This window comes from Diaporthe citri (assembly GCF_014595645.1).
Source record: "Diaporthe citri strain NFHF-8-4 chromosome Unknown scaffold_1, whole genome shotgun sequence".
In the NCBI taxonomy this organism is placed as follows: domain Eukaryota; kingdom Fungi; phylum Ascomycota; class Sordariomycetes; order Diaporthales; family Diaporthaceae; genus Diaporthe; species Diaporthe citri.
In genome coordinates this window covers 2,795,089-2,823,031 of record NW_025064846.1, presented here as the reverse complement: position 1 = coordinate 2,823,031, position 27,943 = coordinate 2,795,089, and the positions used below count along the sequence as shown (strand labels likewise).

At 56.2% G+C, this 27,943-nt stretch overlaps 11 protein-coding genes across 11 annotated transcripts; 7 read left to right on the top strand and 4 right to left on the bottom strand.

Annotated features, from left to right (window-relative positions):
• Positions 1-2,414: 2,414 nt before the first annotated feature.
• On the top strand, positions 2,415-3,920 carry INS49_000736 (uncharacterized protein; the record flags this gene model as incomplete). The annotated part of the gene is made up of 3 exons (XM_043161572.1): positions 2,415-3,168; positions 3,231-3,482; positions 3,562-3,920. 3 exons carry the CDS (start codon positions 2,415-2,417, stop codon positions 3,918-3,920), a joined length of 1,365 nt encoding a protein of 454 aa, XP_043030078.1.
• An 881-nt stretch (positions 3,921-4,801) lies between these two features.
• INS49_000735 (uncharacterized protein) lies at positions 4,802-5,861 on the top strand (the record flags this gene model as incomplete). The annotated part of the gene is made up of 3 exons (XM_043161571.1): positions 4,802-4,811; positions 4,887-4,893; positions 4,961-5,861. The coding sequence occupies 3 exons, from the start codon at positions 4,802-4,804 to the stop codon at positions 5,859-5,861; spliced, it is 918 nt and encodes a 305-aa protein (XP_043030077.1).
• Positions 5,862-6,578: 717 nt separating this feature from the next.
• On the top strand, positions 6,579-7,579 carry INS49_000734 (uncharacterized protein; the record flags this gene model as incomplete). The annotated part of the gene is made up of 4 exons (XM_043161570.1): positions 6,579-6,721; positions 6,780-6,808; positions 6,871-7,344; positions 7,542-7,579. 4 exons carry the CDS (start codon positions 6,579-6,581, stop codon positions 7,577-7,579), a joined length of 684 nt encoding a protein of 227 aa, XP_043030076.1.
• Positions 7,580-8,697: 1,118 nt separating this feature from the next.
• Positions 8,698-9,168, top strand: INS49_000733 (uncharacterized protein; the record flags this gene model as incomplete). The annotated part of the gene is made up of 1 exon (XM_043161569.1): positions 8,698-9,168. The coding sequence occupies one exon, from the start codon at positions 8,698-8,700 to the stop codon at positions 9,166-9,168; it is 471 nt and encodes a 156-aa protein (XP_043030075.1).
• A 340-nt stretch (positions 9,169-9,508) lies between these two features.
• On the bottom strand, positions 9,509-10,090 carry INS49_000732 (uncharacterized protein; the record flags this gene model as incomplete). The annotated part of the gene is made up of 3 exons (XM_043161568.1): positions 9,509-9,683; positions 9,788-9,911; positions 9,979-10,090. 3 exons carry the CDS (start codon positions 10,088-10,090, stop codon positions 9,509-9,511), a joined length of 411 nt encoding a protein of 136 aa, XP_043030074.1.
• A 1,443-nt stretch (positions 10,091-11,533) lies between these two features.
• Positions 11,534-12,697, top strand: INS49_000731 (uncharacterized protein; the record flags this gene model as incomplete). The annotated part of the gene is made up of 1 exon (XM_043161567.1): positions 11,534-12,697. The coding sequence occupies one exon, from the start codon at positions 11,534-11,536 to the stop codon at positions 12,695-12,697; it is 1,164 nt and encodes a 387-aa protein (XP_043030073.1).
• A 685-nt stretch (positions 12,698-13,382) lies between these two features.
• INS49_000730 (uncharacterized protein) lies at positions 13,383-16,101 on the bottom strand (the record flags this gene model as incomplete). The annotated part of the gene is made up of 3 exons (XM_043161566.1): positions 13,383-13,648; positions 13,706-15,695; positions 15,775-16,101. The coding sequence occupies 3 exons, from the start codon at positions 16,099-16,101 to the stop codon at positions 13,383-13,385; spliced, it is 2,583 nt and encodes an 860-aa protein (XP_043030072.1).
• A 487-nt stretch (positions 16,102-16,588) lies between these two features.
• On the top strand, positions 16,589-17,470 carry INS49_000729 (uncharacterized protein; the record flags this gene model as incomplete). The annotated part of the gene is made up of 1 exon (XM_043161565.1): positions 16,589-17,470. One exon carries the CDS (start codon positions 16,589-16,591, stop codon positions 17,468-17,470), a length of 882 nt encoding a protein of 293 aa, XP_043030071.1.
• A 698-nt stretch (positions 17,471-18,168) lies between these two features.
• On the bottom strand, positions 18,169-19,502 carry INS49_000728 (uncharacterized protein; the record flags this gene model as incomplete). The annotated part of the gene is made up of 2 exons (XM_043161564.1): positions 18,169-19,074; positions 19,227-19,502. 2 exons carry the CDS (start codon positions 19,500-19,502, stop codon positions 18,169-18,171), a joined length of 1,182 nt encoding a protein of 393 aa, XP_043030070.1.
• Positions 19,503-20,349: 847 nt separating this feature from the next.
• On the top strand, positions 20,350-24,908 carry INS49_000727 (uncharacterized protein; the record flags this gene model as incomplete). The annotated part of the gene is made up of 6 exons (XM_043161563.1): positions 20,350-20,966; positions 22,148-22,551; positions 22,628-23,001; positions 23,238-23,280; positions 23,480-24,231; positions 24,330-24,908. 6 exons carry the CDS (start codon positions 20,350-20,352, stop codon positions 24,906-24,908), a joined length of 2,769 nt encoding a protein of 922 aa, XP_043030069.1.
• A 435-nt stretch (positions 24,909-25,343) lies between these two features.
• Positions 25,344-26,284, bottom strand: INS49_000726 (uncharacterized protein; the record flags this gene model as incomplete). The annotated part of the gene is made up of 2 exons (XM_043161562.1): positions 25,344-26,014; positions 26,092-26,284. 2 exons carry the CDS (start codon positions 26,282-26,284, stop codon positions 25,344-25,346), a joined length of 864 nt encoding a protein of 287 aa, XP_043030068.1.
• Between the last annotated feature and the right edge of the window lie 1,659 nt (positions 26,285-27,943).

Sequence of the window (27,943 nt, the reverse complement as noted above, 5' to 3'; positions counted from 1 at the left end):
ACCTCGATTCGGCGGCGGCCAAGCACACTCGTCTGCATTGGTGCCCTAGGCAAGATCGTCGACTCGGCAAGTCTGGCCGAAGCCACCCGCCCCGAAATATCCAGCCAACCTGCCTGCCAATGCGCGCCTCTGGCCGCCGTTTGAGCGCCAACCTCCCTGTTCATGCGGCGCCTAGGGGGGCGACAGATCGCGGGTTCTTGGGGATGACATGTTGCACGACAGGATAACGCGCATGATTTTGTCATTATCAAGTCTGTTCTGGCAGGTTGGCAGGGCTGAGGTGACAGATGTTGCCGCAACCTTGTTCATGCTGTTGGCCGCTGGCTTGCGCCGGCGAATTTGCAATTATTGATGCTTCGGCTGACGTTTGGCTACTCCTTCGAACCGGATTTTGAGCCTCTTGACAGTTGCGTGGTGGGGGACTATTGCACGGTGTCCTCGCCAAGGCGGCCTCGCTATCGGGCGTTTGACCCAGCGCGCTTGCAGGGCCTTGGACGCGCCGAGGCCAGACTCACCAGGTGAACTTGGATCAAATCGGGGCGGCTGAAGGCGACGATTGTCTATATATATTCGCTGTTGAAACGCTGACTGGATTAGCTTGGCTTACTCTTGGAGACTAAGGAACTGCATATGGCGCTGTGAAGGTCATGAAGCATGCACGTGGAAGCACCGACGGTAGTTTGGACGACTCAGCCATGCGGCACCGCAATGCTCTTTCAGAAACTCGTTTTGGTGACTGGGCGGCGCATGAGGCGATCCTTGTTGGAGAACCATACAAGATCCTCGGGTGGGATGTTAGGGGTCTCGAAGCAGCAGATACACATCACGCGCAAACTACCTGATGTGGGCTTTCCACGTTTGATCACGTTGGGATTTTGAGCTTGTCTTTCTCCTGCGGCAGTGGCCTCGTCACCCTGGTGGTCCCATTCCATCCGATGTCGCCTACGCGATCGCTAGCATTGATGATTTGCAAAACGGACGTTCCGGCGATCACGCGCAGTGTTCATGGGTTCGCTAGACTTAGTCATGACCGAGGTACGACAAACTTGAAAGGTACGATGATGAGTGACGGGGCCGAAATCCGACGCAGTCAAGTGGATCGCACACGCTTTGAGGGGTTGGGATAATGCTACGAGGCAATGCTTGTCAGAAGAATGCTCCGAGCGTTGCGAAATAGCCACTGCGTAGGAGCAGGCGCCGGCAAAGGCTGGCCTTGGGTTAGTCTACGTAGGAGAATTGCGGCTCAAAGAGGCTTTCTGGGGTACCCTTGCACAAGCCAAGCCCTCGCTTAATCAGCCGCTTGACCTCAGTCTTCCAACCCCTGGCAAGATGAGACGTCGGGTGCACGATCGACGTCTGATGTCTTGACCTCGGACGAGAGCGCATTCTTGCTCTTGTCCCATCCAATTCAGCCGGACCGGACGAACACCAACCCAGCGTGCGCCTGCCGCTGTGTTGCCGAGTGATTTGCCCCTTGAGAACGGCCGAGCAAATGCCACGATGGAGGCAGGCTGACTACCTCGCCCATGAGTGACGTACAACGCGACGAGCCTAGGCTGTTCTTCCGTCTGCCCAGTCGCACGTCCCCATCTCGCCCGGCGCCCATGTCGGCCAAACGATCAGACAGATCTCATTACAGCCCTGTGCACCTCGTAGGTTTGAGCCCTTTGGCACCAAGACTCAGGAAGTCGGAGACATCTTCTTCAGTGAGCGTTCCGGTGTACCCAAAATGAAACGGCGCAGTGAGGTTTTCGCGGGTCCGCCATCACACCAAAATGTCCTCGCTTCAAACTGCTGTGGGCTGAGAATGACAAGGTCTGGGCAGCCTGTCGAATCTCAAACTCTAATGAGAGAGTTTGCTCCCGCAACTCTGTCTCCGGACCTTTCCCTGCCCATGCAGCCCTGGACGTCCTCCCTCAGACTTGGCGGTAGATCTCTGTGCCTCCTAGCCGAACTGCCCCTGTCCACAGCTATCTTGCAGGGGCCCCCATACTGGCCCCTCTGGTGATGGTTTCATTCCGGGCGTCAGTCTTGCCGGCGATGGTGAGGATTCGTCCAAGGGGGCACATGTGGACTCGTCATTGGCGTCAGGCACCTGCCGCTAGGTGGAATTCAGGCCCGTGATGCCACAACGCCGGGCAGGGTCCTGCGTCTGATGGTAGTCCGATGCCATGGGACGAGAGACCCGGGTGCGATCATGTCTCTCGTTTGTTTTTTTCCATCCTATATATCCTTCGAGAAGTCTCGAGGTTGTCATTCTTTTGTCCCATCTCGTTCATCCCACATTCACACTCACTTGAGACCTCATTCTTTAGTTCTGCGAACATTACAGCTTGACGCTCTTTACATAATACAACAGGCCGGGCCTTTTATATGTTCACCAACTCTCTTTTACGTTCGCCTTCGACGCCAAGATGAAGTACCAAGCTACTGTTGTCGCCCTCGCGGGCCTCGCTGCTGCTCGCGAGTTGCCCTACTCGCGCATGACCAAGCGTGAGGTTCCGCAGGAGCACTCCCACGAGGCCATCCTCCGTGTCACCAATACCAACCTTCAGCTGGACAACCCTGACCAGATCCAGGACGCTGTCTTCTCCCTTCTCGGCAACGCTGCCGCTGCCAAGGGAGCCCCCAACGTCGCCAACCTCGATTGTCTGCAGCAGATCGTCGCCGACCAGGCTTTCACCAACGCCAAGGCAGCTGGCGATGTTGACGGTCAGGCCAATGCTATCATGTTCCGGGCCCTCGAGAGGAACACCGGCTCTGTCGGCCTGGCCTCTGTCCTCTGCAACGAGACCGCAAAGAACCCCGAGATCGCTGCCATCACCCAGCACCAGGACCCTGCCTCCGCCGAGGCCTCGGGCAACAAGCAGATCGCCCTGGACGTCGCGACCCAGCTGGCCTCCATCGGTGCCGACCCGAACCTGGCCATCCAGACCGGCACGTTCGCGCCTGGTGACAAGGGTGACAACACCGGCGCTGGTAACACCTGCGACGACGCCAATGACGCCGTTGGATGTATCATCTCCCAGAACCTGCTTGTTGCAGATGTCACAGAGGATGAGATCAAGGCCGCCGTTGCTGGTGGTGGTGGTGCTGCCGCCGGCGCAGGTGCCGCCTCCAACGCCACCGCGGATGCGGCAGTGTCCAACTCTACAGATGCTGCAAGCGGTATGTAATCATCTCAAACCCGCCTCAGCGCCGAGGACTAAAGTGTACTGACTATCTGCAAGGCTGCACCAGGCGCCGCGTCCGCCGCCAGGCCCAGGGCAACAACGCCCAGACCTTCACTGGCAACCTCGGAGGAGCCGCCCCGGCTGTCACTGACTCCGGCGATGCGAAGCGTCCTTTCTCTGTCAACGGGGCCACATTCGTGAACGAGGGCGCCGCTATCCAGCGCAGCTGCGCCGTCCAGCACAACGCCTGCGCCAACGCCGCTAACTCTGGCTCCGGTGACTTCAGCGTCTCTGACTGTGGTACTCAAGGTACGTCGTGTCACACTCCCAGTCCAGCATCAAACATGACCCGTCCCAGCTCATTGACTAACTTTCATCATCATAACAGAGGACGAGTGCAACGCCGCCGCCAGCGCCAAGAAGCTCCGCAAGCTGAGGAAGCTCCGCGCCCGCCAGGCCAACAACCTGGACTTCGGCTCCTGCAGCAACCCAGCCATCGAGTTCGCGGCTGGTCTCGACGGCCGCAAGGAGGAGTCGTTCGCGCCCGCCGACGCGGCCGACTTCAACCACGGCAGCGCGCTCAACATCAAGGTCATCTCCGGCTTCATCTGCGGGCAGCTGCAGTCCAAGTGCAAGGCCTCGGCCGACACGGTCAGCGCCTGCGACGACGCGGCTACCGCCGCCGACGCCGCGACGGGCCAGGCTGCTGCTGATGCTTTCAACTCTGCCCTGGGTGTTTCCGCCTAGGCGGGTTGTGGGCTAGGGTTATTCTTTGGGGTGGATGTGTTTCCATTGTTTTTCAGTTTCTTATTGTGTACACTACTTATGATACGGCTTGGGCTCGTGTGGTGATGTCGCTTGATGGTGAGCAAGGCGCGGTGGACAGTGAGGAAAATGTGGAAATGACTTGACGCCCCATATTACTCTGCTTCTCGCATATCTCGTGTTTTCGTGGAGTTCTAATTGATATGTTGCGTTGTGTGTGTGAGACATTGTAACCTTGTTCTGCATGTGACTGCCCCTGCACCGTTGACGCTTTCTTTGTCTCCTACTACCCCCTGAGACAACTGCCACCCCATGAATCAGTTTGACGTCCGTGGACGGTATGAGCGACAGGCCAGCACAATACGACTTCTGAAGTAATTGCCTTGCATTGAATCGCTTTGACACAAATGTTCTTTGTGATCATCGCGTGACGACACTGGTCAACACCAAGTAGACGTTGTCATTGCAAACAGCTCAGAGCGTGACGGATTGGACAGAATACACGTGCTATCTCTCTTACCGTGTTCACATCGGCATAAGACTGTATGTTATGCACATTTGGACAGACCGCAGTGAAGGACCCTGTGCAAAGACTAAATATTCCCTTCCCGGTACTCTGGGCTAACGACCCACCAGAATCAAATGTCTTCCTGAGACGTAGAACAAAGAAAGTCCTCATCGGTTTGAATACCCCTTGAGACAAAAAACTTCAAATTGAGACACGGTCTCAAGATATGTCAAGATAATGAGCGGTGTGGCTTGATACCATTTTACCATAGAGTATGGAGTGCATCACCAGTCTCGAATTGGGCCTTAGACAGCAACAGGCACTACAACAGATGTGCCGCTTGGTGAGGCCAAGAATGACACTCCGTACGTCGACTTTATCTGGGCCCCGAGATGCGAAGGGTATTGCGCTGAGGGCAGTTATTACTCTCTTCTCCACAGACGATTTGTGAGCCATCACTACGGAAGAATACGACAATCATCACCATCTCTCGTCTAAAGTCTTCTCCGGCCAGGTTTCTCATCATGCTGCCATACTTCCCAACCGTCCCGTCCACCCCGGAGCCGGAGGGCTGGGATGCCGCCGATGTCCTCCAGCTCGTGAACCCTATCACGGGTAAATGGTCTTGCCCCACCGTCACGAAAAGAAACCGACGTTGTGAGAACGTCGTGAGCCAACAACGGAGTATGAAGGTCACCTTCATGCTCGACACGATGTCGGTGGAGGACGCTGGAGTGATCGCGAGAGATCACAACAGAGAGTTGACGGACTTGGCCGAAACCATGCTTTGCCCTCTTCACTCCCGGGACGCGGAGAGCAGAGAAAAAGTCAAGGGAGTCGTGGCGCAGTGGAAGAATCATATCAAGACTTCGCTGCGCCAGCAAGCCCAGTTGCGACCACTCAATGTCAATACGAAAGCTCCGACAGTCGACTACCAGCCCACCGATGGTCAACGAGGCCGACGCTACGACGCACTCCCGGAGCCAACAGCCGCTGTTCCTCGGGTACAACCTCGAATTCAGAAGACAGCCCTCGATGTCTCCCCCGTGGCACAGGACGCACCTCCCAGCTACGGGGCGACCTTCGACCAGGCCGCGCTCGGTGACCTCATGAGGACGTTCCAGAGCCTGACGCTGCAGAACCATCAGCTCCGAGACCAGAACAAGAAGCTCCGGGAGCAGAAGGACTCGCTCGTCGAGAAGAGGGACGCGGCGGCCAGGGAGTACAAGAGGGCCAGAGGCGAGCTCGAGACGGTGGAGAAGGAGCGCGACGCGCTAGACGAGCAGGTAGAGGAGCAGTTCAAGGAGATCAACACGCTGAGGGACCGGGAGGCGGAGCAGCTAGAGAGGATTTCCACGCTGCAGGACACCTTGCAGAAGACCAGCAGCGCGTATCGCAGGCTCAAACAGATCTAGACGGCGGCGTCGGTTGTGCCACCAAAGGATAAGGTGTGAGGTGGATTCGGGGGAAGGGGGGGGGGGGGGGGGTTTCTCCGACTGGCATTGCGTGCCTACCATCGTATCTCATCAAAAAGCACCGTCCCCCGATCCGGCTACAGCATGATGCAGCTCGTGTTGACGGGAAGATGTCGCTGTAGTGCTCTGCGGTGGACGTGGCCCTGCATCGTCCCCAATCAAAAGCAGATGGCAATTTCGAGGGGTATTCTCTGTACTCAGTGGATTTTCTGCATATGGGTAAAGGGAGGTCCTTTTCTCACGGGATCTTGGGGAATCTGGTGTATTCGCTGTAGTATTCTGGTGATTGAGACGCTGGTTTTAGGGTCAAGGAAGGTCGGTGTGCTGTGATGAAACTTCACGTCGAAGGTCACAAATCTTTGGAGCAGTGTGTCCGTGCTTGTTGGAGAATAGCACTGCAGGTCTGTGGCAGGAGCGAAGGTTATTGAGGTTCGTTGCAGAGGCTGAAGTAAGTGTCCACCCCATGTACTGTACTTGCGGCAGGTGTCGTGGAGATGACATCACAAACCTCGGCGAGGGGGTCAACAACTCATCATTTCCCCTTGCTTCACCTCGGAGTAGAGAACAGCTTATGAACAACAAAAGCTCATTGTTCCTTGCAAACTCTCTCCATTTCTGTGAAATCATAAAATCACTATTCCATCGGCAAAACTCAATATGGTGCAGATCATACCAGTGCTGGCGTTGGCGGTTGCGCAGCTTCTCCGAAGCGCTGTGGCGCTGCCAGCAGACGATGCACAGCATGTTCTGCTTGATCCTCAGGGACACTCTGCGAAAGACGTTTATGCAGTCAAGGATGAGTAAGTAACTATTCTAAGGGATAATATTCCATTTCGAACAACACTAACATCTGTCCAGGTTGAAGAAGGCCGAGATCATACCCACCGGTTGGTCCTCCCAGCAGGCATACAATGCACACAATTTGGTTACTGACTTCCCTTGGCTCAAGTCATCGATGACTTCCTGCCATCTCTACTCGTCAGCGCAGAATGGCCTTCAAGAAAGCATGCCGAGCTAGGAAACACCATCAAGCCCAAGAAGCTACAGGACGAGCCAACCATCACCCTCACCCGGCCCAAATCCACAGCAGGGGCCTGCAGCTCGATCGCCAATATCACGTACACAGTCACGCTGACCGATCCCGACGCCCCCTCCCGCGACGACCCGAAATGGTCTGAGATGTGCCACTGGATCGCGACCGAACTTGCAATCTCAGACGATGCAGACTCGTCCTGCTCCTCGTCGCTCAGGCTGTCCTTGACGGGTCTCGATGAACTCATGCCCTACTACCCGCCAGGCCCACCTGAGAAGACAGGGAAGCACAGATATGTGCTGTTCGTCTTTGCGCCCGCCAACGGGACGACGGACCCGCTCGACCTGAAGAAGCCCGAGGACCGCCGACACTGGGGGTATGAGTACGACGGTGAGCGGGTTGGTGTGCGCAGGTGGTCTCTCGAGAATGGTTTGGTCCCAGTGGGTATGTTCATCTCTTGGGTGTCTCTGATTTCTATGTATTGTCTATCATCTTCTTTTACTCCCTTTTTTTCTTCAGTTCGTGGCACATGTTTCTGTGCCAAGTTCAAGTATGCTTCTTATGGATGGTTTAGCTGACTCTCGCAGCCGCAAACTTCGTATACTCTCAGAACAAGAAGCAGTGATGGCAATTCTGGTGCCTGGGTCTACTGAATGGATCGTTTCCGATTCCAACGCGCCGCTTGATGAAAATTTGCTCCCGTTGTCCATGTGTTCGGCTCCATAGGATAGACCGTGGCGTGGCTGCACTCTGGTGTACAGAGACCTGTTTTGATATTGAATTGGTATTTGGGGACCGCCGTCCTCTTCTCCAAGGATGTCATGGACTGAGAAACAAGTATCTTAACTCGCATGATATCTTCTGAGTCGTGCTGGCATCCATAGATTGATCCATCCTTGCAGTCATAAATGTGGTGGTCACTGGATCTACACGTGTACGAACTGAAGTGTTCCTGAAGCGTTGTCTTAAGGAGTGAGTGCGGGCTTTTGACGTTGATTAATTGTCCGCCTGAATTCCTGGTGTCCGCTGTTCGCCTAGACCTTGGTGCCCAGAGTGACGAGCCTGGGGGGGGGGGTTGGATACCAGGAAGGATTGTATACGGCGAAGCCATTTGAGCGCATGACAAGTCTGGTGTGTAATTCAACAGTGCCATTCAGTGATGAAGTACCATAAAAGAGCCCACTTCGTATGTTTATTTCGGTGACATGCATACTACTCCTTTTCGTTCTTCAGCATTTGGGAGATCCTGAGGACTGCCCGTTGGAGTGCCTTCCGGGGTTCTGTCAAACTGCATGCGCTATGTATATGTATAGATCACGGGGATTTATCCCAGAAACTCACTTTCTTGTGGTACGACACAGGGCTGGTATGACCTTCCAAAGCAGCCTTCTTCTCCAGGATCTTTTTCGTTTCCTCGACCGACCAGACCTGACTTGACTGGTGGCCTCTTTCAGGATCTTGAGAGCTCCCTGGCACGTGAGCCCCATTTTGATTCACTGTTCCTGATGAATCGAGGCCAGTTTTCACAAGGCCACTAAATCAGTATTGGAGTCACTCTCCCGTTCAAGGGTGCCTTTCCTCAAGCTCATCGAACACGAACCACAACCACCGCACCTACACAACCCCAACCCCCTTCCAACCCATCATAATCAACAACCTGAGTACACACAAACGTGCACTCCCGCAGCGATCCATCTGAATCTCTTTACTACCTCGTAGCGGCCTGTCGCCCCAACATCTGCAATGCCTACTGAAGATCTGCGCAAGAGCCTTGCCAAGCCCAAGGTTGAGGAGTTACAGCGCCTCGACAATGACCGCCCAACGACAAACCAAAACTTCAAGAACTGGAACAAGGCCCTTGAGGCGTGCGCAAATGGCTGGAGGATGCCGAGGCCTCGCTACCAGGTCGTAGTCTCCCCCAACAGCCTGATCTCAACGCCGGAGAAATTGCAGGACATCGCCGGAATGACTGCACCACCCAAAATCATCAACACCACCTACACTACCTTGAACGGCGACCGAGACGATGCTCATCTGCAGGCATATGGCAAGCCCGAGGAGGTCCAGGTCGGCGAGGTCAGCTGGCCTGAGCTTGTCGAGATCAGAAATAAGACGGAGTGCGATCATTGGTTGTTTGTCTGGGTTGATGGAAAGGTTTCCGGTGCCACCCTCGTCAAGTCCTTCAAGACGCGCGACAAGAATGATCAGTGGTAGCATACAGGAAAACAGCACAAGCACGAGCCATTGCCAGGTGCAAACGAAATCAACGATTTCATCAGGGTGGAACTCAGCGATGCTCTCCTGATGCGAGGACTAAGTCAACCCCTACTTGTTGGCTTTGAGATGCTCTGGAGTCCGGGTAAAGGTTATGCAGAACCGAAAATTTTGGAACACATCAAGAATCTGAGCCAGAAGGTGATGTTATTGTTTCTGAGAGCATCACACAGAACAAGCTCGATTCGCGCTACACAACGACGACAGACCTCTCATAGTTGCTAGCCTCATCAATGCTACACCCCATTCCACCCTCACCTTGCATTTTGACATCCAGCGATCACGGGTCGAACCCCTCCGCATGCCTCGCCCCCTCGACACCCGACAGCCACCCCACCCTCCGCTCGATGAAGCACTCGGTCCGGGGCTTCAGCTTGTTCTCAGCCAGATTGAAGTCGTCGACGGTGCCAATACGCAAAATGCTGGTTCCTGGGTATCCGGACGACACGCGGTACCTAGTACCTGTTAGTCACCTGCTACGGATCCCAAAGTGATACATTCTAGAACATTCTAAAGCAAAAAGATCGGGGAAGTGTAGCAGGAGATGAATGATACTGACATGAGGGTGCCGCAGGTCGAGCAGAAGAAGTTGGTCATCTTGTTGCCCGAGGAGACCGTCTTGGCCTGGCCCCAGCTGCTGAGGTTCTCCTGGCCGTGTTGATGAGGCCTGGGCCTTGAGTTGGCTGTGGCGGTGTTAGACATGCGTTGCGCGGACTAGAAAGTGTTGTAAATCGAGGAGACCAAACTCACGAATGCTAGTTGGACAGCACCGCAGACAGGTCGCCGTTGCTTCTTCCTCCGTTGACCAGCCGTCTTCAGCAACGGTTGACGGAAAGTTGGACTTGGTCTTATCAGTCGCCATTGTCGAATTGGTTGTTTTTGATTCTGTGATATCAATTTATGGAAATGAAGCTGTGAGTTTGTGAATCTCAGCTCATTGTCTACCCGAGAGAGGAAGAGCTCTTTATATCCATATTCTGGGCCTCGAAATCTGGAGGTAACAAGACAACCCAGGTGTGCATTATCAATACACAGCAACCAGGGTTGATTACGCATACCTAACAATACCAGAGCGGCTCTGGGACTGCAAGTCTGGCACCTCTGTTTTTCCGAAGCCCATATGCAGCCTAATCTTGTCCTGAGTAAGCTCCAATGCTTGTGATGGATCAACATTGAACCACACTTACACATACGACGGGTAACAGATCCCACTTCCCTCCGTCGGACACCTGTAGGCAGGGAAAAAGTGATGTCAATACTCTTAAAAGTAGTTAATCAGGTTTGTGTAACAGGTTCTGACGGAGACTTATCTTCGGTCTCGCTTCATCCTGGGAGGCAAGAAATGCATCTCATCAAGCGGTCTTACATGCAGGACTAGGCTGCTGTAGAGCCTGCATATGGACTGATGAATCCTCCTCGACTGGCCAGTTCTCTGGTAGATTACTGCGGGGTCTTTGTTTGGGGTCTGATTAACAAATAACCTATTATTTAAGGATTTCTGGCAGTTGGTCTTGGGGTATACCGTTCCAGACCAAGGTGTGCTACCAGTGAGAAAGCTGGGAATAGAATGGAGAATTGTTACACGAGGAACATGAGGTATAGAACTGGAGAGCATTTATCAACAAAGCAAGACTATAGAGTGCTGTACGTTTCAAGAATGGTCTTGCCGGTGGAAGATTCTGGCCATTTGGGGACTGCGGCCCGCAAGTCCATCGCTGCTCTAATCCTACCTAGGAAATTATACCGGCTCTGGAAAAGCTGACTGGGAATTTAACCTCCAGTATAGACATTCATAGGCTCAGCCCTCATTTTAAGGCGAATTACTCATAAAGCCTAACATACTCTCTCTGCATTATCCAGCTCACAAGGGTTGCATACTGCCAGTGTGCCCGACAGAGTTTCATATAGGAAGTGTAGCTAATTAGTCAGCATTTGGGAGTCCATCCCAGCCACCAATGTCTCCTCTCACGCCCTTGGTCTTGACAAAGCCGGCGCCGCTCGGAATTAATATCAACCTCGGACCTTCCTCTCATTCAAATAAGCCCATCTAAACAAGGCCTTCTGCGAGTTTGGTAATGCCTAGGCTCACAACGTCGTGAGCAGGAAGTGGCAATAAATGCTCTTAAACACTGTTCACTGCCCAAGCGGTGCCACCCACCGCAAATTCCGGGTGCCCCCAAGCTGTTGCTCGTTCTGAACTGCTTCACCACCAACGTGATATCCATCCCATGACGAAGAGATGAAGGCCCTGTCACTGACTAGGCCACCCGCCCTGCGACCACTACCCCGCAGCAACAGGCGCACCATGGCCAACCTGTCCAGCCCCCAGAAGCTGGCCATCATCAACGACTACCTCGACACCTCAGCCCCGCACTTCTCCCACGTCCCGCCCTCCCCCCACGTCCCGCCCTCCCGCCTGCAGATAAGCACATACAAGGACACAATCATACCACACAATGAGGCCGAGACAGCCCGGCTGGTCGAGCGCCTAAAGCCCTACGCCCTCGTCTCGAGCATGCGCGAGCGCACCGCCTTCCCCGGCGACCTGCTCCGCAGGCTGCCGAACCTGAAGCTGCTCCTCGCCACGGGCACGCAGTTCGAGGAGTTCGACCTCGCCGCCGCGCGGGATCTCGGCATCGCCGTCGTCGCGGCCCCGGGGCTCGGGCGCACCGACGACGCCTCGGGCCATCGGCGGCCGGATATCCGCCGCGGAGGCGGGCACCCCACCACGCAGCACGCGTGGACCCTCCTTCTGGCGCTGGCGCGCAACGTCGCCGCCGACGACGCGGCGATCAAGGCCTCCGGGTCCCCCGCGGCCGAGGATGCGGACCAGCTCGCGTGGCAGAGCGGCCTGGCGACGGGGCTGACGGGCCTCACCCTCGGCGTCGTGGGGCTGGGCCGGCTCGGGGCCGCGGTGGCGCGCATCGGACACCTGGCGTGGGGGATGCGCGTGACGTGCTGGAGCGAGAACCTGACGCAGGAGCGGGCGGACGCCATGGCGGCGCAGGTGGGGCTTTCTCCGGACGAGGGGCCGGGGGGGACCAAGACGTTCCGGGCCGTGTCCAAGGACGAGCTCTTTGCGGGAGCAGACGCAGTGAGCCTTCACTATGTGCTGAGCGGGCGGTCTCGCGGCATCGTGGGCGCGCGGGAGCTCGGGCTGATGAAGCCCTCGGCGCTGCTGGTTAACACGTCGCGGGGGCCGCTGGTTGACCAAGCTGCGCTGGTGGACGCGCTGGAGAGGGGGAGCATCCACGGGGCGGCGATGGATGTATTTGACGTCGAGCCGCTGCCGCGCGACAGTCCCTGGAGAAGGGCTGATTATTGGGGCAGGGACGGGCGGTCAAGGGTGTTGACGACGCCCCATATGGGCTATGTCAACGAGGACCTTATGAATGCTTGGTACGCCGAGACCGCCGAGAACGTAGAGCGGTGGCTTGATGGGCGTGAACTTCTTCATCGCATTGCATAAGGTGGGATTTGTAGCACTACTGCAGCTCACTCGGGTGCGTTCAGTATTCGGAGCGCTTGAGACCTGTTTCCAAGCTTAAATAGTCCGAGATGTGTAGGCCGAGAGATGGATGGATATTCCCGCTGATGACTGAGCCACGAAGTAAGACCGCTGTACTGCAGAGACTCCCCTAAGGGAAAGCCAGGTCCATGGTGGACGCCAGGGAGCCCGGCCAATCGTCTTGCATGCATTGGGCTCCTGCTGGAACTCCCCACCAAGAGATCCCCCACACAGTCCGTTCAGGCATTTTCATCAGTAATTTCCGCCGGAATGGAGTGACGAGTGGACCACACGTCGATAAATGATCAAAAATACACAAAATGGCAAAAGAGAAAAGAAAACATGCAACAGCAGGGATTCGCTGGTCGTCACCAACCCAACTACTCTGCCTCTCACAAGCTTGATTACAGGAGAGCGAACGGGATCCGATATTTTCTTGTGGATATGGTCGCATGTGCTTGTTTGGGCACAATGGTGACTTATATTGTGTTTATTGAGAAGCTTTACGACCCTTTGACCCGGAGCTATTCAGTAGGCATAAAAAGTGGCGGGACCAGGGAAGACCTGCTCCATCTCATACACAGCTTTGAGCAGATCAGTTCGAATCATGTACAAAGAGATCAATGCATATGGTTGTTCAAGAACATCAAGGTTCAGAACCCCGGTCTGAGGTTTCAGCAGGCTCTGCCTCTGCCTCCGGCTCCGGCTCTGGTTCTTCTGGGGTGCCTCCAAGCGCCTCGGCACGCAGCAGCCGCTGCTCGAGGTGCCTAACCGTGTCGACACCTGTTGTCTGCGACGTCATCAGGTACAGGACGTTGCCCAAGACCCTCGAGTGCACGTTGGATCCCATAATATCCTTGGCGCTTCCCATGAGCTCAGCCTGCAGAGCACGAGAGGCGTTTGACTTGTAACCTGTCGCCAATGTTAGACATATCTGGAAAAGCATTCTGTAGTATGAGTTGGACGTACCAGAGCCTGCGGCGTCCTTGACGTGAATAGCCAGCACGCTTCCCAGGGCCCAGAGACCCTCCACCTGATCCGTCCTGGTGGACAGCTCCTGTACGAAGTTCCGGCTCCAGACACTCCACACGGCCGGCTTATGCTGGCCGTTGTTCTGTCCAAGCAGTGGGGTTTCAGCACCCTCCGCCCAGTCGTCCTGGAACTCTCGCCATGCGCCCCTGCTCTCCATGCGCTTCATGGTTGCCAGGCTCTCGACGGCGACCTGGCAGCCAACGGCGTGAGCAGTGTAACTGTGCCCATGCAGCAAGGCGTCGCTCTTGTCGTCGCTATCGAAACAGCGGAAGATGGACTCCGAGGCGACAGTAGCAGCAAGAGGGAGGAGGCCGCCTGTCAGCAGCTTGGCGTGGACAGTTATGTCGGGGTGGACCCCGAGGAACTTGGCAGAGCTGGGGCTGCCAAGGCGGTAGAGACCGGTGAAGACCTCATCGAAGACAACAGGGAGTCCTTTCCAGTTGCTTGCGTCCTCGAGATCCAGGGCAGGGGCAGACTCAGAAAACAGCTTGGGGTCGCTCCTGACCACATCCACGAGAGCTTGCTGGAAGAGAGGGTCGGCCAGCATCATGCCACCGGCTCCTAGCACGATCGGCTCAAGCATGAGCGCACCAAACTTGTAGCCTTGGTCTCGGAGGCCCTCAAGCGTACAAGAGATGTAGCGGGTGTAGTCTCGGTACAATTCAGTATCCTCACGCGCCTTCAAGTCGAATATAGCATCGAGTCCCAAAAACTCTGTCGCGGCTGTTGGGCTCCCGTCAACGCGAAGTTCAGCTGGGACTTCGATTTGCCATTTCCCATTGGTCATTTTGACAGTCGGGAAGTCGAACCAGTAGCCTTTGCCCTTATACCACTCAACCTTCTCGTTGTACGTTCCGGGCTCCGAGCAGTCCATCGCACCAATAGTGTCTCCGTGGTAACTTCCCTTCAGACCAAGAATGCTCAGGTTCTCTCTCGACCCCCAGCCATACCTCAGCCGAGCTGCACGGAGGGCCATTTTGATAGCCACTTCGGTACCGGTAGACCCGTTGTCCGAGTAGAAGACACGAGAAAGGCGTGGATTTTCCAGTTGGCGGAGCAGGAGCTTCGCAAGCTTCAGCGCTGGTTCGTGGATGGCCTCAGCAAACATGACGTGCCCGTAGCGACCGGCGGCATACGCGGCGGCAAGCGTGAGTTGCGGGTTGGCATGGCCGAGACCTTGAGTCCACCAGGAGGCGGATCCATCAAAAGAAGGGCGAAGCAAGGGCGTTGACTGTGTTTTCGATTTGAATTCTGCGAGCGGGTTGCGTTTCAACCCCGTGGGAGCCTTGGGGCTTGGGGAGAACGTCTGGAAGTAGTCACCGTACGCAGAGTCGATGGCGGTGATCTTGTCGGTCGTCAGCAGCTTCTGCTGGGTGAACGGGTACCATATTGTCTTCTGAGCATCCTCTGCCATACTATCGAGGTTCTTGATGCGCCTCTCGTGACGGTCGTTTAGGCTTCGCAAGACGTTCTTGATAGGATTAGATCTGCCCATGGAGTCATAATAGTTGTGCAATGACTTGTGGTCCTTTTCGGGGTCTTGATGACGCGTGGGCGGAGGGCGAATGGCAGTGCAAGAAATTTGCTGCTCCTGAAAGTATGATTTGAGGTACTCGTGGTTTCGGTATTCCTCATTCTCGAGGATGAGCACAGACTCAACATCATAGCCACGCAGGCGCAGGGACTCAAACGAGCTGATGGTTGCTGAGATGCCCCCTAGTTTGGGGTCGCCGATCAGGATAGCGGGCAGCCTCAAGGGCCGGTACAGGTCGGCCTGGGAGGTGCCAGACGGGCCGGGAGAATGCACACCTCCAGCGGTCTCGCAGAACAGCCAGCTGCGCTCGGCATGGCGCGACGGCAGGGCGGCAGCGTGCGTCGAGGCACGGGAATAGATGGCAGCGAGCAAGTCCTTGTCAGAGATGACGGCCTTTCCCAACAACGCGAGTAAGCAGCACTCCTAACATAGGTACGGGTGAGGAGCCGTGGAGGAGATGGTCTTGACTTACGCGTCCGGAGTTGGGTGCGGCAATGTGAGGGCTGACGGGGTCGTCGTACCGGACGATGTGTTGGCTGTCGAACCAGTATGGTTTCGAAGAATTGGTGTGTATCCTCGAATACGCGGTGCGGACATGGATGGTATCGGCATCGCGGTCGGCGCCAGTGGACACGGGCTTGAGATAATGCACGCCCTCTTTGGGGCGCCTGTGTGCAGCGCCGACGCAGAGGATGGTCGACAAGACCGTCTTGCCGACGTCAGTGTTGGCGCCCCAGATTTGCAGGGCGCGCAGTGTCGGCCATAGCAGCCCGCCAACGGGGGTGGTGCGTACGCCCATGGGCACGGAAGCAAGGCTGGCGTTGTTCGCGTCTGCACCAGGTGAAATGAGAGTGCAGCATCCAAGGCCTCAACGTGACTGAGAAGATGGAGTCATGAAGCTTCAGGACCTTGATGACTGACCTCGAATTCTTCAATACCCCACCATGCAGGTGGCCAGGGTCAGGGTTCACTTGTTGCCGGGGGTGTCTTGACCAAGACCATGGTACGTACTTGGACTATGTACCTAGTAGTCCCTTCGATTGATTTTTGTTGAGGCCCAGGACACAAGGATCCAAATGCACATCCGAAGCTAAAGCTTACTTGCTGAATATCAATTTTAAGATACCTCGGCTGGGTGCGGTATCGGGCTACGGAGAAGTCCAGTGTCGTGGCCGTGGAGTGAGCGAATTTGAGCTCGCAGTCACCAAGACCAAAAGACGCCCCGGCCAGATGAGACACCAGCAGAATACCTCTGGCCAGCATCTCAACCAGGGACGTCGGTGATCATGCCCCTCCAGAAATCACCCACAGCGCTCGAGTCGACATTCTCCTCCTTGATCTCACGCCGTCGCTCCAGGTCACTGCTCCGCCGGCTCACCACAGTCCCACCAGGGACCGTCGACTTCTCCTCCAACGACTACCTGTCCCTCTCCACCAACCCCGACATCCGCGAGGTATTCCTCAACCTCCTGAGGCAGGAGGGGTACAGCTCCCGCCCCGGACAGGAGGAGCCCTCGACGTCTCCACCACTACCTCAGCTCGGATCGCGCGGGTCCCGCCTGCTGGACGGCAACCACCCCTTCGCGGACTCGCTCGAGGCCGTGATCGCCGCGCACCACAACTCGCCTAGTGCCCTGCTCTTCACCTCTGGATTCGACGCCAACGTCGGGCTGTTCTCGTGCGCCCCGCAGCCGGGGGACTTCATCGTCTACGATGAGCTGATCCACGCCAGCGTCCACGATGGCATGAGGCTCTCGCGCGTGCCGGCCGCACGGCGGCTCCCCTTCAGGCACAATAGTGTCAATGGGCTCCGGGAGGTGCTGGGTGAGCTGGCTGAAAGGGAGGACGGGGTGGGTGAGGGCAAGGCCAATGTCTTTGTTGCTGTGGAGGCTGTCTACAGCATGGACGGGGACTTGGCACCATTACGGGAGATGGTGGATGTCGTCCAAGGTGTGCTCCCGCGGGAAAATGGATATCTAATTGTTGATGAGGCACATGCCACGGGTGTCTTCGGCCAGCGAGGCAGGGGTTTGTGTTGCGAGCTGGGTGTCGAAGACAAGGTCTTTGCTCGGGTCGTGACGTTCGGTAAGGCTGTTGGGAGCCAAGGTGGTGAGTCACTCGTGTTTTTTCACGTTACCGTTTCTTCAATGCCCCAGCATCTCAAGTGAGCCTCGTTTCGCTGTGAAGAGTACTGACAGGCTGGAATGTGACACCTACAGCGGCCGTTCTATGCTCAAAGGTTGCCCGGGAATATCTCATAAATTACGCCCGGACCTTGATATACACCACTGCCATGTCATTCCCGTCACTTGCCAGCATCAGAGCCTCATACGACTTCATGATCTCAGGCAGGACTGAAGCATTGGTCGGGCATCTCCAGCATCTCATCCGCCTCGCCCATCGCCTGCTTTCAGGCATCGTCTCGGCCCTTGCCCAGGACCCTTCAGCCCCGGCAATACTCGCCCTGAGCCCCCTTGGCAACAGCATATCGCCAATCATTCCTGTTTTTACGCCGCAACCGCGCAGCTTAGCCAGTCACTGCCAAGCGCAGGGCTTGATGGTACGTCCGATAGTAGCACCTACCGTACCGCACGGGACCGAAAGGGTGAGAGTATGTCTGCATGCCGGGAACACGGAATGGGAAGTCGAAAAGTTAGCCATGTCGATTGGTGAGTGGGTCGATCTGCAGGTAAAGGAAAAGCACCACTGGCAGCCTCGTCCGGTTCAGGCCATTTTGGGAAATACCAATGGAGCGGATGCATTAGAGAAAGCGAGGCTCTAGTTCTGGACGCGAAGAAATAAAATCTGCGTCTATTTTGATTTGTTGCTTGACATTCTATCTTCATGTACTCATGGCGCACCCCTACTAGAGCTCCGGCTGCGGCTTTTCGCTCTTCTCGAAGCTCTTCATGGGCACGAGACCCCACCGCTTGAACATCTCGCCGTCCTCATCCCAGCCATTACACTCCGTAGTAAGCATCTTCTCGCCGGTGAAGATGGCGTTGGCGCCGGCCATGAAGCACAGGGCCTGCTTCTCCTCGCTCATGGTCTTCCTGCCGGCGGCGATGCGGATGATGGTGCTGGGCATCAGGATGCGGGCGGTGGAGATGGTGCGCAGGATGGCCATGAACTCGATGGGGTTCTTGTCGCCCAGCGGCGTCCCCTTGATGGGCACGAGGGCGTTGACGGGGAAGCTCTCCGGGTGCGAGGGCAGCGTGGACACGGTGTGCAGGAGCCCGATGTGGTCCTCGGCCCTCTCGCCCAGGCCCAGGATGCCGCCCGAGCAGACGTTGAGGCCCGCGTCGCGCACGTGCGAGAGCGTCTTGAGCCGCTCGTCGTAGGTGCGCGTGGTGATGACCGAGGGGTAGAACTCGCGGCTGGTGTCGACGTTGTGGTTGTAGGCGGTCAGGCCGGCCTCCTTGAGCTCCTTGGCCTGCTGGTCGTCGATCATGCCGAGGGTGACGCAGACCTCCATGTCGAGGGCGCGCACGCCCTCGACCATGGCCTTGATGTTCTTGAGCGAGTTCTTGCGCCCGCGCATGTCCCGCCACGCGGCGCCCATGCAGAAGCGCGTGCTGCCGTTGGCCTTGGCCGTGCGGGCGGCCTCGAGGACGGCCTGGACGGGCTCGACGCGCTGTGCCTTGACGCCCGTCTGGTAGCGCGTCGACTGGGCGCAGTAGCTGCAGTCCTCGCTGCACCCGCCCGTCTTGATGTTCATCAGGGTGCACAGCTGCACCTCGGCCGGGTCGTGGAACCGGCGATGAACAGTCCCCTGGTGTTGAGGTGGCAGGTCAGCTCATGGTGTTCAGGTTTGGGTAGGGCTCGAGGACTTGCCGCCTGAAAAGCCAGGTCCATCAGCGGGTGGTTGTAGATAGCCGCGATCTCCTGCTTTGTCCAGTCATTGCGAAGACCACTGGCCTTGACGGCCTGCTTGAGGATGTCACTCGCCGGGCGCTCTGCCTCGACAGGAACCGTAGCAGGACCCTGTGGCCGAGGAGGAGGCGGGGGAACATGTGCATTCTCGATGACGCGGTCCTCGACTACTGTCGACATGCGGCGGCCGGGGATAGCAGCACCACTGTGGATGCGTGCCGCTCCGTTCGGCCGGCGGGAGAGCAGAGAAGCAAAGGCGACCCTTTGTCCGGGTGCCTGAGCTCGGGACAGCGTCAGGCGCAGGGCCGATCCGGCAGGAGTCAGCATCTTGTCAACTGGTCCTTGGGTAGGAAAGTGAGTGGAACTGTGTCACATCTGGCAACATGTCACCCAGCTCGTACGGGAAAAGCACTCGGTCGCTTTTACAGTCGCTGGTGTGAGTCGAAGATCCCCGCACCCATGCGCCTGCATGCGGCCCCCTAATGAGGGCTTGCCTCAGCTATCAGACTTCTTTGCGCGGTGCGGGCTGGCTGGACAGGCGCATCTCAACCGCTGAAAACCGAGGTAACTGGAACCTTAACCCCCCCTTGGCAAGGGATCTTGCATACAATCATCTCACTGGCGATACAGACGCCAAGCAGAAATAGCTACCTCCCCATTGGCTGGTTTCATACCGAGTCAGACCAAACTGTTGAGGAGCGGCTCTGCGGGCACGCACAGCCGTAGTTTAAGTTTAATGGGTCCGGTCCATCGACGACACCAGATCCAGCGCCATTTTGCCTCAGACTGACAATGACGAGTTTGACATTGGCTTGCAGACCAGACCCACTGTCGTCATGACGTCCCGCTTTCCACGTCTGTACCAACTCAACTGTGGACACTAAGAACCGCGGAATAAGTCAACAAAGGGACAATAACATTATTTCACAATGCATCCCTCAGCGTTTGTCTCTTCAAGCATAACAATGGTCAAGGGGACAGACAGACAGACAAAGATGATTCAAAGGCTATTATAGCAGCATTGTCTGAACTGATGTGTTGGACAACATGCATATAAATCCACCGTGTGCAGCCAACATGGCACCTAGAGCTCAACACTGATCAATCAAATCATCAGCTCTCTACCACTAACACCAGGTCACTTTTCTGAGCCACTCACTCCGAGTTCTCCGTCATGGCTAACCAACGCGTCGCTAACAAACGCATCGAGCTCGAGGCTCTCCTGGTCGAGGTCGAGAACCCAAACTTCGTCCCCTGCCCAAAAATCTCTCTCTCAGTAGATGCAAAGAAACTTGGGCAATGCGGGATTTGCCAGGAGAGCCAGCTTCTCCTGCGGAGCGAGAAAAGAGGCCTCGACGACTCCACCTTGGCCATCTTGCCGTGTGGGCACGTCGCGGGCTATAAATGTCTGCGAAACTGGTTTTCGCTCAACGAGTCACCGGCCTGCCCATTCTGCCGTACGCCTCTCCGGTACCAGCTCTGCAACCACACGTCCCGCCTCATCCGTCCACTGACCAGGGAAAACCTCCTCAGCACGCCGGATACGCTCCCCGTCGGGGGCGTCGTGCCGCCGCAGTGCGTCGAATGCAGCGTTGCCACCAACGCAAGCGTGAACAAGTACCTGCTGGATGCGATGCTTGATAAATTCAAGGCCCTCCGGACTGAGTACCACGAGGAGACGGACGCGCGCAAGAAGCTCGAAGTCAAACTTCAGGTACTGACTTGTAAGAAGCGGATTGACAAAGCCATTGAAGAACTGGCTGCATATCCAACTCTTGCGCGCACACGATGGTGAGTCAAGCATGTCGTAATTCATTGCGGCAGGTTTCATTGCTTTTCTCAAGCGGATTATGGATGACCTCCAGAGGTCCCGGTAAGTTCTGTACAAAAGTAATTTATTCAATATGTAGGTGAGTTCGCTACTGAAAAGCCCGTATGCAATCTTTTGCAGTAATTACAGTGCAGAGCCATGAGAATCTATGTAATTCAACATTGATGTGATGGAAGAGCTTCGGCTCCGCACATTGGCTTTGTTGACCCGTAGATTTTAGTTCGGTAATAGTTAGCCCAGTGACTACTTTGCTGTTGAGAACCATTTACTATTCCTGGTCAATTGAAAAAAGCATGGGGCGCTGGATACGTTTGGGTGGTTTCAGCGATCTCCAAAGTACTCACAAGCATGTATCAGAAACACCAATTGAGCCGGCCTCGTAAACACGTATTCAAATGAGCATTGTTGAAGGTGAGTGAAATTGGAAGCCAATCGGTACAAATACTGTGAAGTATCCATTTTTGAGCATGTTATGTCAAAGTCTATATTGCAGTTGGAAAGGTACATCTGGCTTTAATTGAAAATGGCTGCCGTAACAGATGTTACAAACGGTCAGCCTACCTATTGTATCTTGGCTGTCTCAATGTGAACCAGGACCCTTTTACACAACTACCCAGACACAAAGCTTTATTCTCAGAATTTGTTTTGAAGGGGACAAATTTTCGCTATTGTTTTTGTTCCTTTTGCTTTTCTGTTTTGGGCCAGGCTGGGTGGGGGGGGGGGGGGGGGGGGGGACAATGCCTTGCCAGCTGCACCGCGCCAAGTATGCTTGATTGGGTCAGGCCGACGTTGATTATTATTAAGCGTATTAAATACCTTCAGACCACTGCTTTAGTTGTAAACAAAGAGAAGTTACCAGAAGACCAACTTCCACTCGTATCACTCTTCCGCATCTGGTTGATCATGCAACTTGGGTTTCATTGTCTTGGGTATAGAAAACTCACCGTTCGTGGGCCCAAGCCGCTTCTTTGAGCCTGTTGCTGCTAAGAATAGACCTCTTCCCACTGCATAGCTGACACATGGGAATATTCGAGATTTCTAGTTCGAGAATAACCTTTTCTAAAAGCTTGTCAACAATTCTACAAACCTTCCAATCCCCCACCGTCGGCCACCGATCGTCAAGAATCAACACAATGAACAGGCCCGTTGCCACTAGGGTTTTCGAAAACTTGAAGAAATACGTCCCCGTAGTCAAGCTGTTGGGGGAGAAGCACCAGGAGTTCTCAAGAACCATTGATTTGGTCAAATTAGCGGTAAATGGGCTCGCAAACTATTACGGGCTGTTCATATTTGACCAGCATCAAAAGCTCATCAACGCTGTGCGCCTTGAAGACGACTACTCCCGAAATGTCACTTTGATTGGACGGGACTTGAAGACGTGGGCCAGAAATCCTGACCTTACCCTTAGAGGGAAAATTGGCCTGACTCGACTATATTCGGTGCTTGAACGATGTCTTCGAGACGCTCTCGAGCTCTACGCAGAGTCTGAGAGGGAGTTGATACGGGAGGATATCAAGGTCCACATGAGCCAAAACGACGCATATGGTGAGCACGAGAGGGCCAAAGCCGCCTTGTGGAAATTCCAACATGACTTCCACTTACACCAAATCGACCCACACAGAGGGTCAGACCGCGCGATCATATATAGCCAACCTAGTTTTGCAGCCCCACCCCGCGGGCTTCGACAACTTTAGATTCACCAGGCACGACTGGCGAGAGCCTGACGAAGACAGCATCAGAGTCTTGACCGGAGAAGAGCAGACGCAGCTGAAAAATTTCATCAGCAGGCCGGACGTACAGAGACTACTTCCCAGCAATCTGAGGAATCCCAACATCGACCTGCCTCCTGTCGAGGACGACAACAGCGGTGACAGAGATAACCCAGGGCCTAGCAAGAAGATTGGCCCCCTGACACGACCTAAATCTAAATACCTGAAGAGGAAGAAGGGAATTCTCAAAGACCCAAACGAACCACGGGATAGGCCCAAGAAAAATGTACGGTTTGGACCTTACGTGGAACCCCCGTTGCCATCCGACAACGTACACGATGGCTCTCCACCAGCCATTCACCTGGGCACAAGGCACAAGGTCTCAGAACCATCCACGATTGTATTTCTAGCTCCGCCTCCGACTGCCCCTTCAGAACCGCCTCGGATTGCTATTTCATCACCGACTCCAAGTGATCCTTCGTCTCCGTCTTCACGCCCATCATCTCCCCCCTCACCCGACAGCCCAACGCCGCCCCGGACTTCTCCCCCGATTCCAGTGGAACGCGTCACTAAGAAGGCCTCCATTTCCCCGGTGGATCTGTTCGGTTTCGTCGGCGTTTTGGAGGGTACAAACACTGGTGATGATGATCCATCTTCTGCAGGTTCCTCGTCATCCTCATCTTCTTCTTCACTGCCATCCGTAGGCTCACTAAGTCCAACCCTGCCACCCTCTACGACGGAGGACGGAGACGAAAGTACTACAGCGTCCAACTCATCAGATGATGAACACACTTCCGCATCGTCAACGTCCTCTCGGTCAGACAAAAGCGAGGGAAGGCCCCTGGCCCGGACACCAGTAAAAGTCGATCGTGAGGTCGCCGTGAGCGTGCGCGCCTACCTCGGCCGAAGGCACGACGAGTACGGCCTCGCGCTGGCGGCCGACCCAGACACTGACTTCGTCGAAGACGAGGACGTCACGGAAGCTGGGGACGAGGACGACAACACCGAAGCTGGGGATGACGCCGAGGACGTACCCCACGATGACGAGGCTTGCGCTGCCCACCTCCAGCTGAGCCACACGGCCCGCCAAAATACGGCCCACGATGTCAGTGGCACCGCCCTGCTCCACTGGGCCGGGGTGGCGAAGGCCAAGCGGGAGGAGAGGATCGAGGGCCACACCCGGCTCCGGGCCATCCTCAAGTGGGCCGAGCGGGAGGGAAAGGTGCCCCTGTCCCCAAGCAGCATACGCGCCACCACCGGCCTCCGGAGGGGCATCTTCACGCCCCTGGGCCTGCCTGATCTGCCGCCGCCCAGGAGGCGCTCGCGGCGGCCTTTTGACCCGGAAGCCTACCGCGATGCGGCGCTCGAGAACCTCGAGCACCTCCGGCCGCGGCGGGAACTCACGCTGCTTGCGTTCCTGTACAACGAGGACGCGCTGCGGCTCTTTGGGGGGCTTGTTGGCGAGCAGCCCCTGCCCAGTGACCTGGGGCGGATGGACAAGGTGCTTCGCGAGCTTGTAAGTGGCCTCCTCCTATATGTTCAGGGCAAATACGATTCTGTCCTCACCCGCCATCCTTAGTAGATGCTATGGTAGCTGACCTCACATTTTTATAGGAGGTATACACCGAGGTGTGCGCCCACCGCCGGCGCCTGATGGTGGACCACCTCAAGCGCACGCGCCAGTTCCCCATCGCCATGGCCGCGCAGTTCGGGGACCTGCGGGCGGCGCTCCAGGACGCCGAGGAGGCCAAGCTGTCCGCGGCGCGGCGGTGCTTCGAGTACGTCGCCGAGCGGTCCAGGTACGTCATGGCGTACCCGGGGGGCAAGAGGAGGCGGCGGGAGTTCGCGGGCCAGTTCCGGGCGCGCGACCGCGAGAGGCTCGAGTACCTGAGCGGGGAGGACGACGAGGCCGGGGCCCTGCGGGAGGAGCTGGAGGCGGCCGAGGAGTGGCTCGGGTGGTGTGAGGACGTGATGGGTGAGTGGGCGCTGGGCTGGAGGCCCGGCCGGGTCGAGAAGGATATGCTGTACGTGGATGAGGAGGCGCAGGCGGATGTGCGGCGGTATAAGTGGGAGATCAATCAGAAGAGGTCTGATATAGGCCTCGTGCCTGTGAAGCGACCGCAGGACGAGGTATACGAGAGACAGCAGGAGCACATAAGGCTGCTTGACGGACTTTGGAAGTTGATGACTTAGTCTGCACGGCCGAGTGAATTTTCATCCTTCTTTTGGGGAGACAAAATTATGTTCTTGAATGTATGCCGGAGCACAAGGGTTTAATATTAGAAACTACTACTGCACGGGTATTATAACGCTTTTGCGATATCTCAGTCGACAGTGGCCGGCCCCTCGGGACGTCCTGGTACTGGTGGCAGACGCCTTTTCCCTGCTTCTTCTGCAGTGCCACAATATACTGATGCCCAAAGAATTCCCGATAATCCCAACGCCTCGCTGTGATGAAACAAAACTCGCTAGTTGCAAACAATGCAAAATTCGATGCTGGCGTGCAATGATGGTAGTGCATGCGTGCAAGAACAACATCTAGCCCTGGGGCCGCGGTGTTGCTGCTGACATGCTGCTGACCCCGATATCCCCTGGCGTTGCCAAGGATGGAGGCCCCCACGCCTTGTACTACTGTGGCGCCCCCAGTTCCACCGACCGCTCTTCAGTGGGCGTGTCGAGTGGTGTCAATTGGAAGCCCAGGCCGAAAATGGCATCGCCGCGTCCAGGTCCCACAGGCACGCTGATGGACCTCGAGTGGCCAACATCCAGCTTCACCCTCTGCCTGTTGATTTCCATCTCCCTCAATGCCATCTCGCCGGCCCTCCTCATGTCGTCCAGGGCGTCCTCGATGATGGTCTTCTCGAATAGCGGCAGGATGCGGTACCCCAGGTGCTCCATGATGTTACGCTCCGTGGCATTTATCTGGTCGCAGGTCCACTGATCATTGCCCCAGTCCGAGGCGTAGTACTGGGTTGGCTCCTGGCAGTCCTCGGTGAACTTGAATGCGATGACAAGTGCTGTGAGGATGATGAGCTCGGGTTTGACCAAGTCGATGTGCGTGGCGAGACTGGAGGCGGCCGAGATCGTGTGTCGCTTGCTAGACGAGGCTGCCCCCAAGGGCAACTCCATGCGCCATTTGCGGGAGAACTTGGAGTCCAGCGAGTCGAGAATGCACACGGCCAACGCAATCGTTTCGAGAGGGAGGGCGGCGCGGGTTATAATGGCTTGGACGCGGGAGATGGACGGCGAGGCGATGGATGCTGATGGTGGGTGAAGGTTGACGAGATGTACTGCTGGTCCTGCAGGGCGATCTTGATTAGTCATGCGCGATCACGATAGACGTAACACACACGCCCCCCAGTGACTGAAAACGTACCTAACAGAGTCGAGTCGGTAAACTCGTCGTTGTCCAACCCAAGGACGGGGCTTGGGGAAGCCGAATTCCTCGATGACGGAGGAGGGGTCGGGAGGTTTGAAAGCGGCTTATAAGTACGGGAGAAGTACTCGAAATCGAAGTCATCGTCCTCGACATCACGAGGCGTGTCAACCTTTGCGCTGTACGGTGCCATTGCTGCTGCGTGTGTATGCATTACCCCCTCGAGTAAAGTCTACCAAAAGCTACGGAAACGAACGTGGTCGTGTGAGGTTTGTTGGATGTTTTCGTGTAAAGGGTATGCCAGGGCCAGAGCCAGAGCCAGAGCCAGAAGCCCGCCCTCCAGGACCTTGTCCCCTTTTTATTAAAGAGAGGCGAAGCTGAGGTAGGGATCAGGAATTCACCGCCAAGTTCGATTCTCAGGCAATATGTGGATACTGCGGTGAGTGGGGAATCGCTGTCAAGTATCCACAATCGGAATACGATGTACGTGCCCTGAACCGGCCCTGGGGGTGCTGCACAAGGACGGATCTACCGCCTCTCAGCCCTGGGGACTCTTGTGGCACCGTTCCTGCAGCTCTCCGACAAGCTGACGTCTTGACAGCGCGTCTCAAGCCACAAAAAGAGGCTGTCGAGGTTCCGGCGGACCGCACACGGCTGAGACAGGGTTCCGGCCGGGTCGTAAAGGCAGCCAGCAAAAGGGGCAAATGTCGACGAGCGAGTGAATCTCGGGTGGTGGGTGGCTTGGGGAAAGGGTCGAGATCGCGAGAGGGTCTCTGCAGCTCTTCTCCACGGCTGTGCCTTGCCGAGGTGCAGGTTGCGATTCAAGTAAGGATTTGCACGAGGCCCCTGCGAGTATCACGCGACAAAGAGTGCGAGTCTGCAAGTGCAGGCCTGCAGGCGGGCGAGTGGGCTCAACGGTGGGTGAGGACGAGCAAAGAACGGATGCACAGGGCCAAAGAGCGATAGAACGAGGCAAGAGAGTTGCGCATGCTTGGGGAGTCGACGGCAGTCGCGGCCGACTTTAATAAATAAATGAATCGATTCAATGGTGGTCCGAGTCTGTTCCCCAGGTCTGCCGTAGCATGGCCCAGACGGGCCATGACAGCCGCGGCCAGTCAGGGGGGTTTGGGAAGCGTCTTCCAAGGTTGGCCCAAGGTAAAAGGCATGGACTGGCACCATCTTTCGGGATCCCCAATCCTGGCACGATGACGGAGGCTCCTGAAATCTGCAGGGCCTGGTGTGGTGTAGTGGCATTGATGGAGAAATAATCCGAGGTCTGCTCAACCATGACGGTGCCGCAGCGCATAGTATGTCACATCAAGATGGCGATATCAGACCGGACCAGACCAGACATGGGATGGAGAAGGGCTCCCCTGGCTACCGCCCATGCCGCCCTGAGCCAAGGCAAAGCGGCCTGGCTCAAGGGTCCGGCGGGGTCTCGGACTGGCTCTGGGGCCCCCCCTGTTGATTCTTTCATGGTGCCCTTTCTGCTTTGTGTTGTTGTCGTCGCGACCAAGTCATAAGCTCCAGGGGCTGCAGAGGTCGAAGGCGTGCTGCTGGACTGTCGGCTCGACCACCGAGACTTGATCTTCAGCCCAGACGGGATGCTAGGCTCAGCTGGAGCGGTGCTGGACAAAGGAGGACGCCAAGGCGTGTGCCACAGGCCAGACTTGTTTGTACCCAATGCGTCGACTAGTCCACGGGGAAATGGATGGGGCCGGTTGTCCCAGGCTACTATGTAGACCTATTTACTAGGCGCTCGTTCTGGCGGTTGGATCCGGTGCATCACTATTTACCGGAACCCTGGATGGGCTTGGGAATAGATTGCACAGGTAGGCCTGGGCTGCTGGGC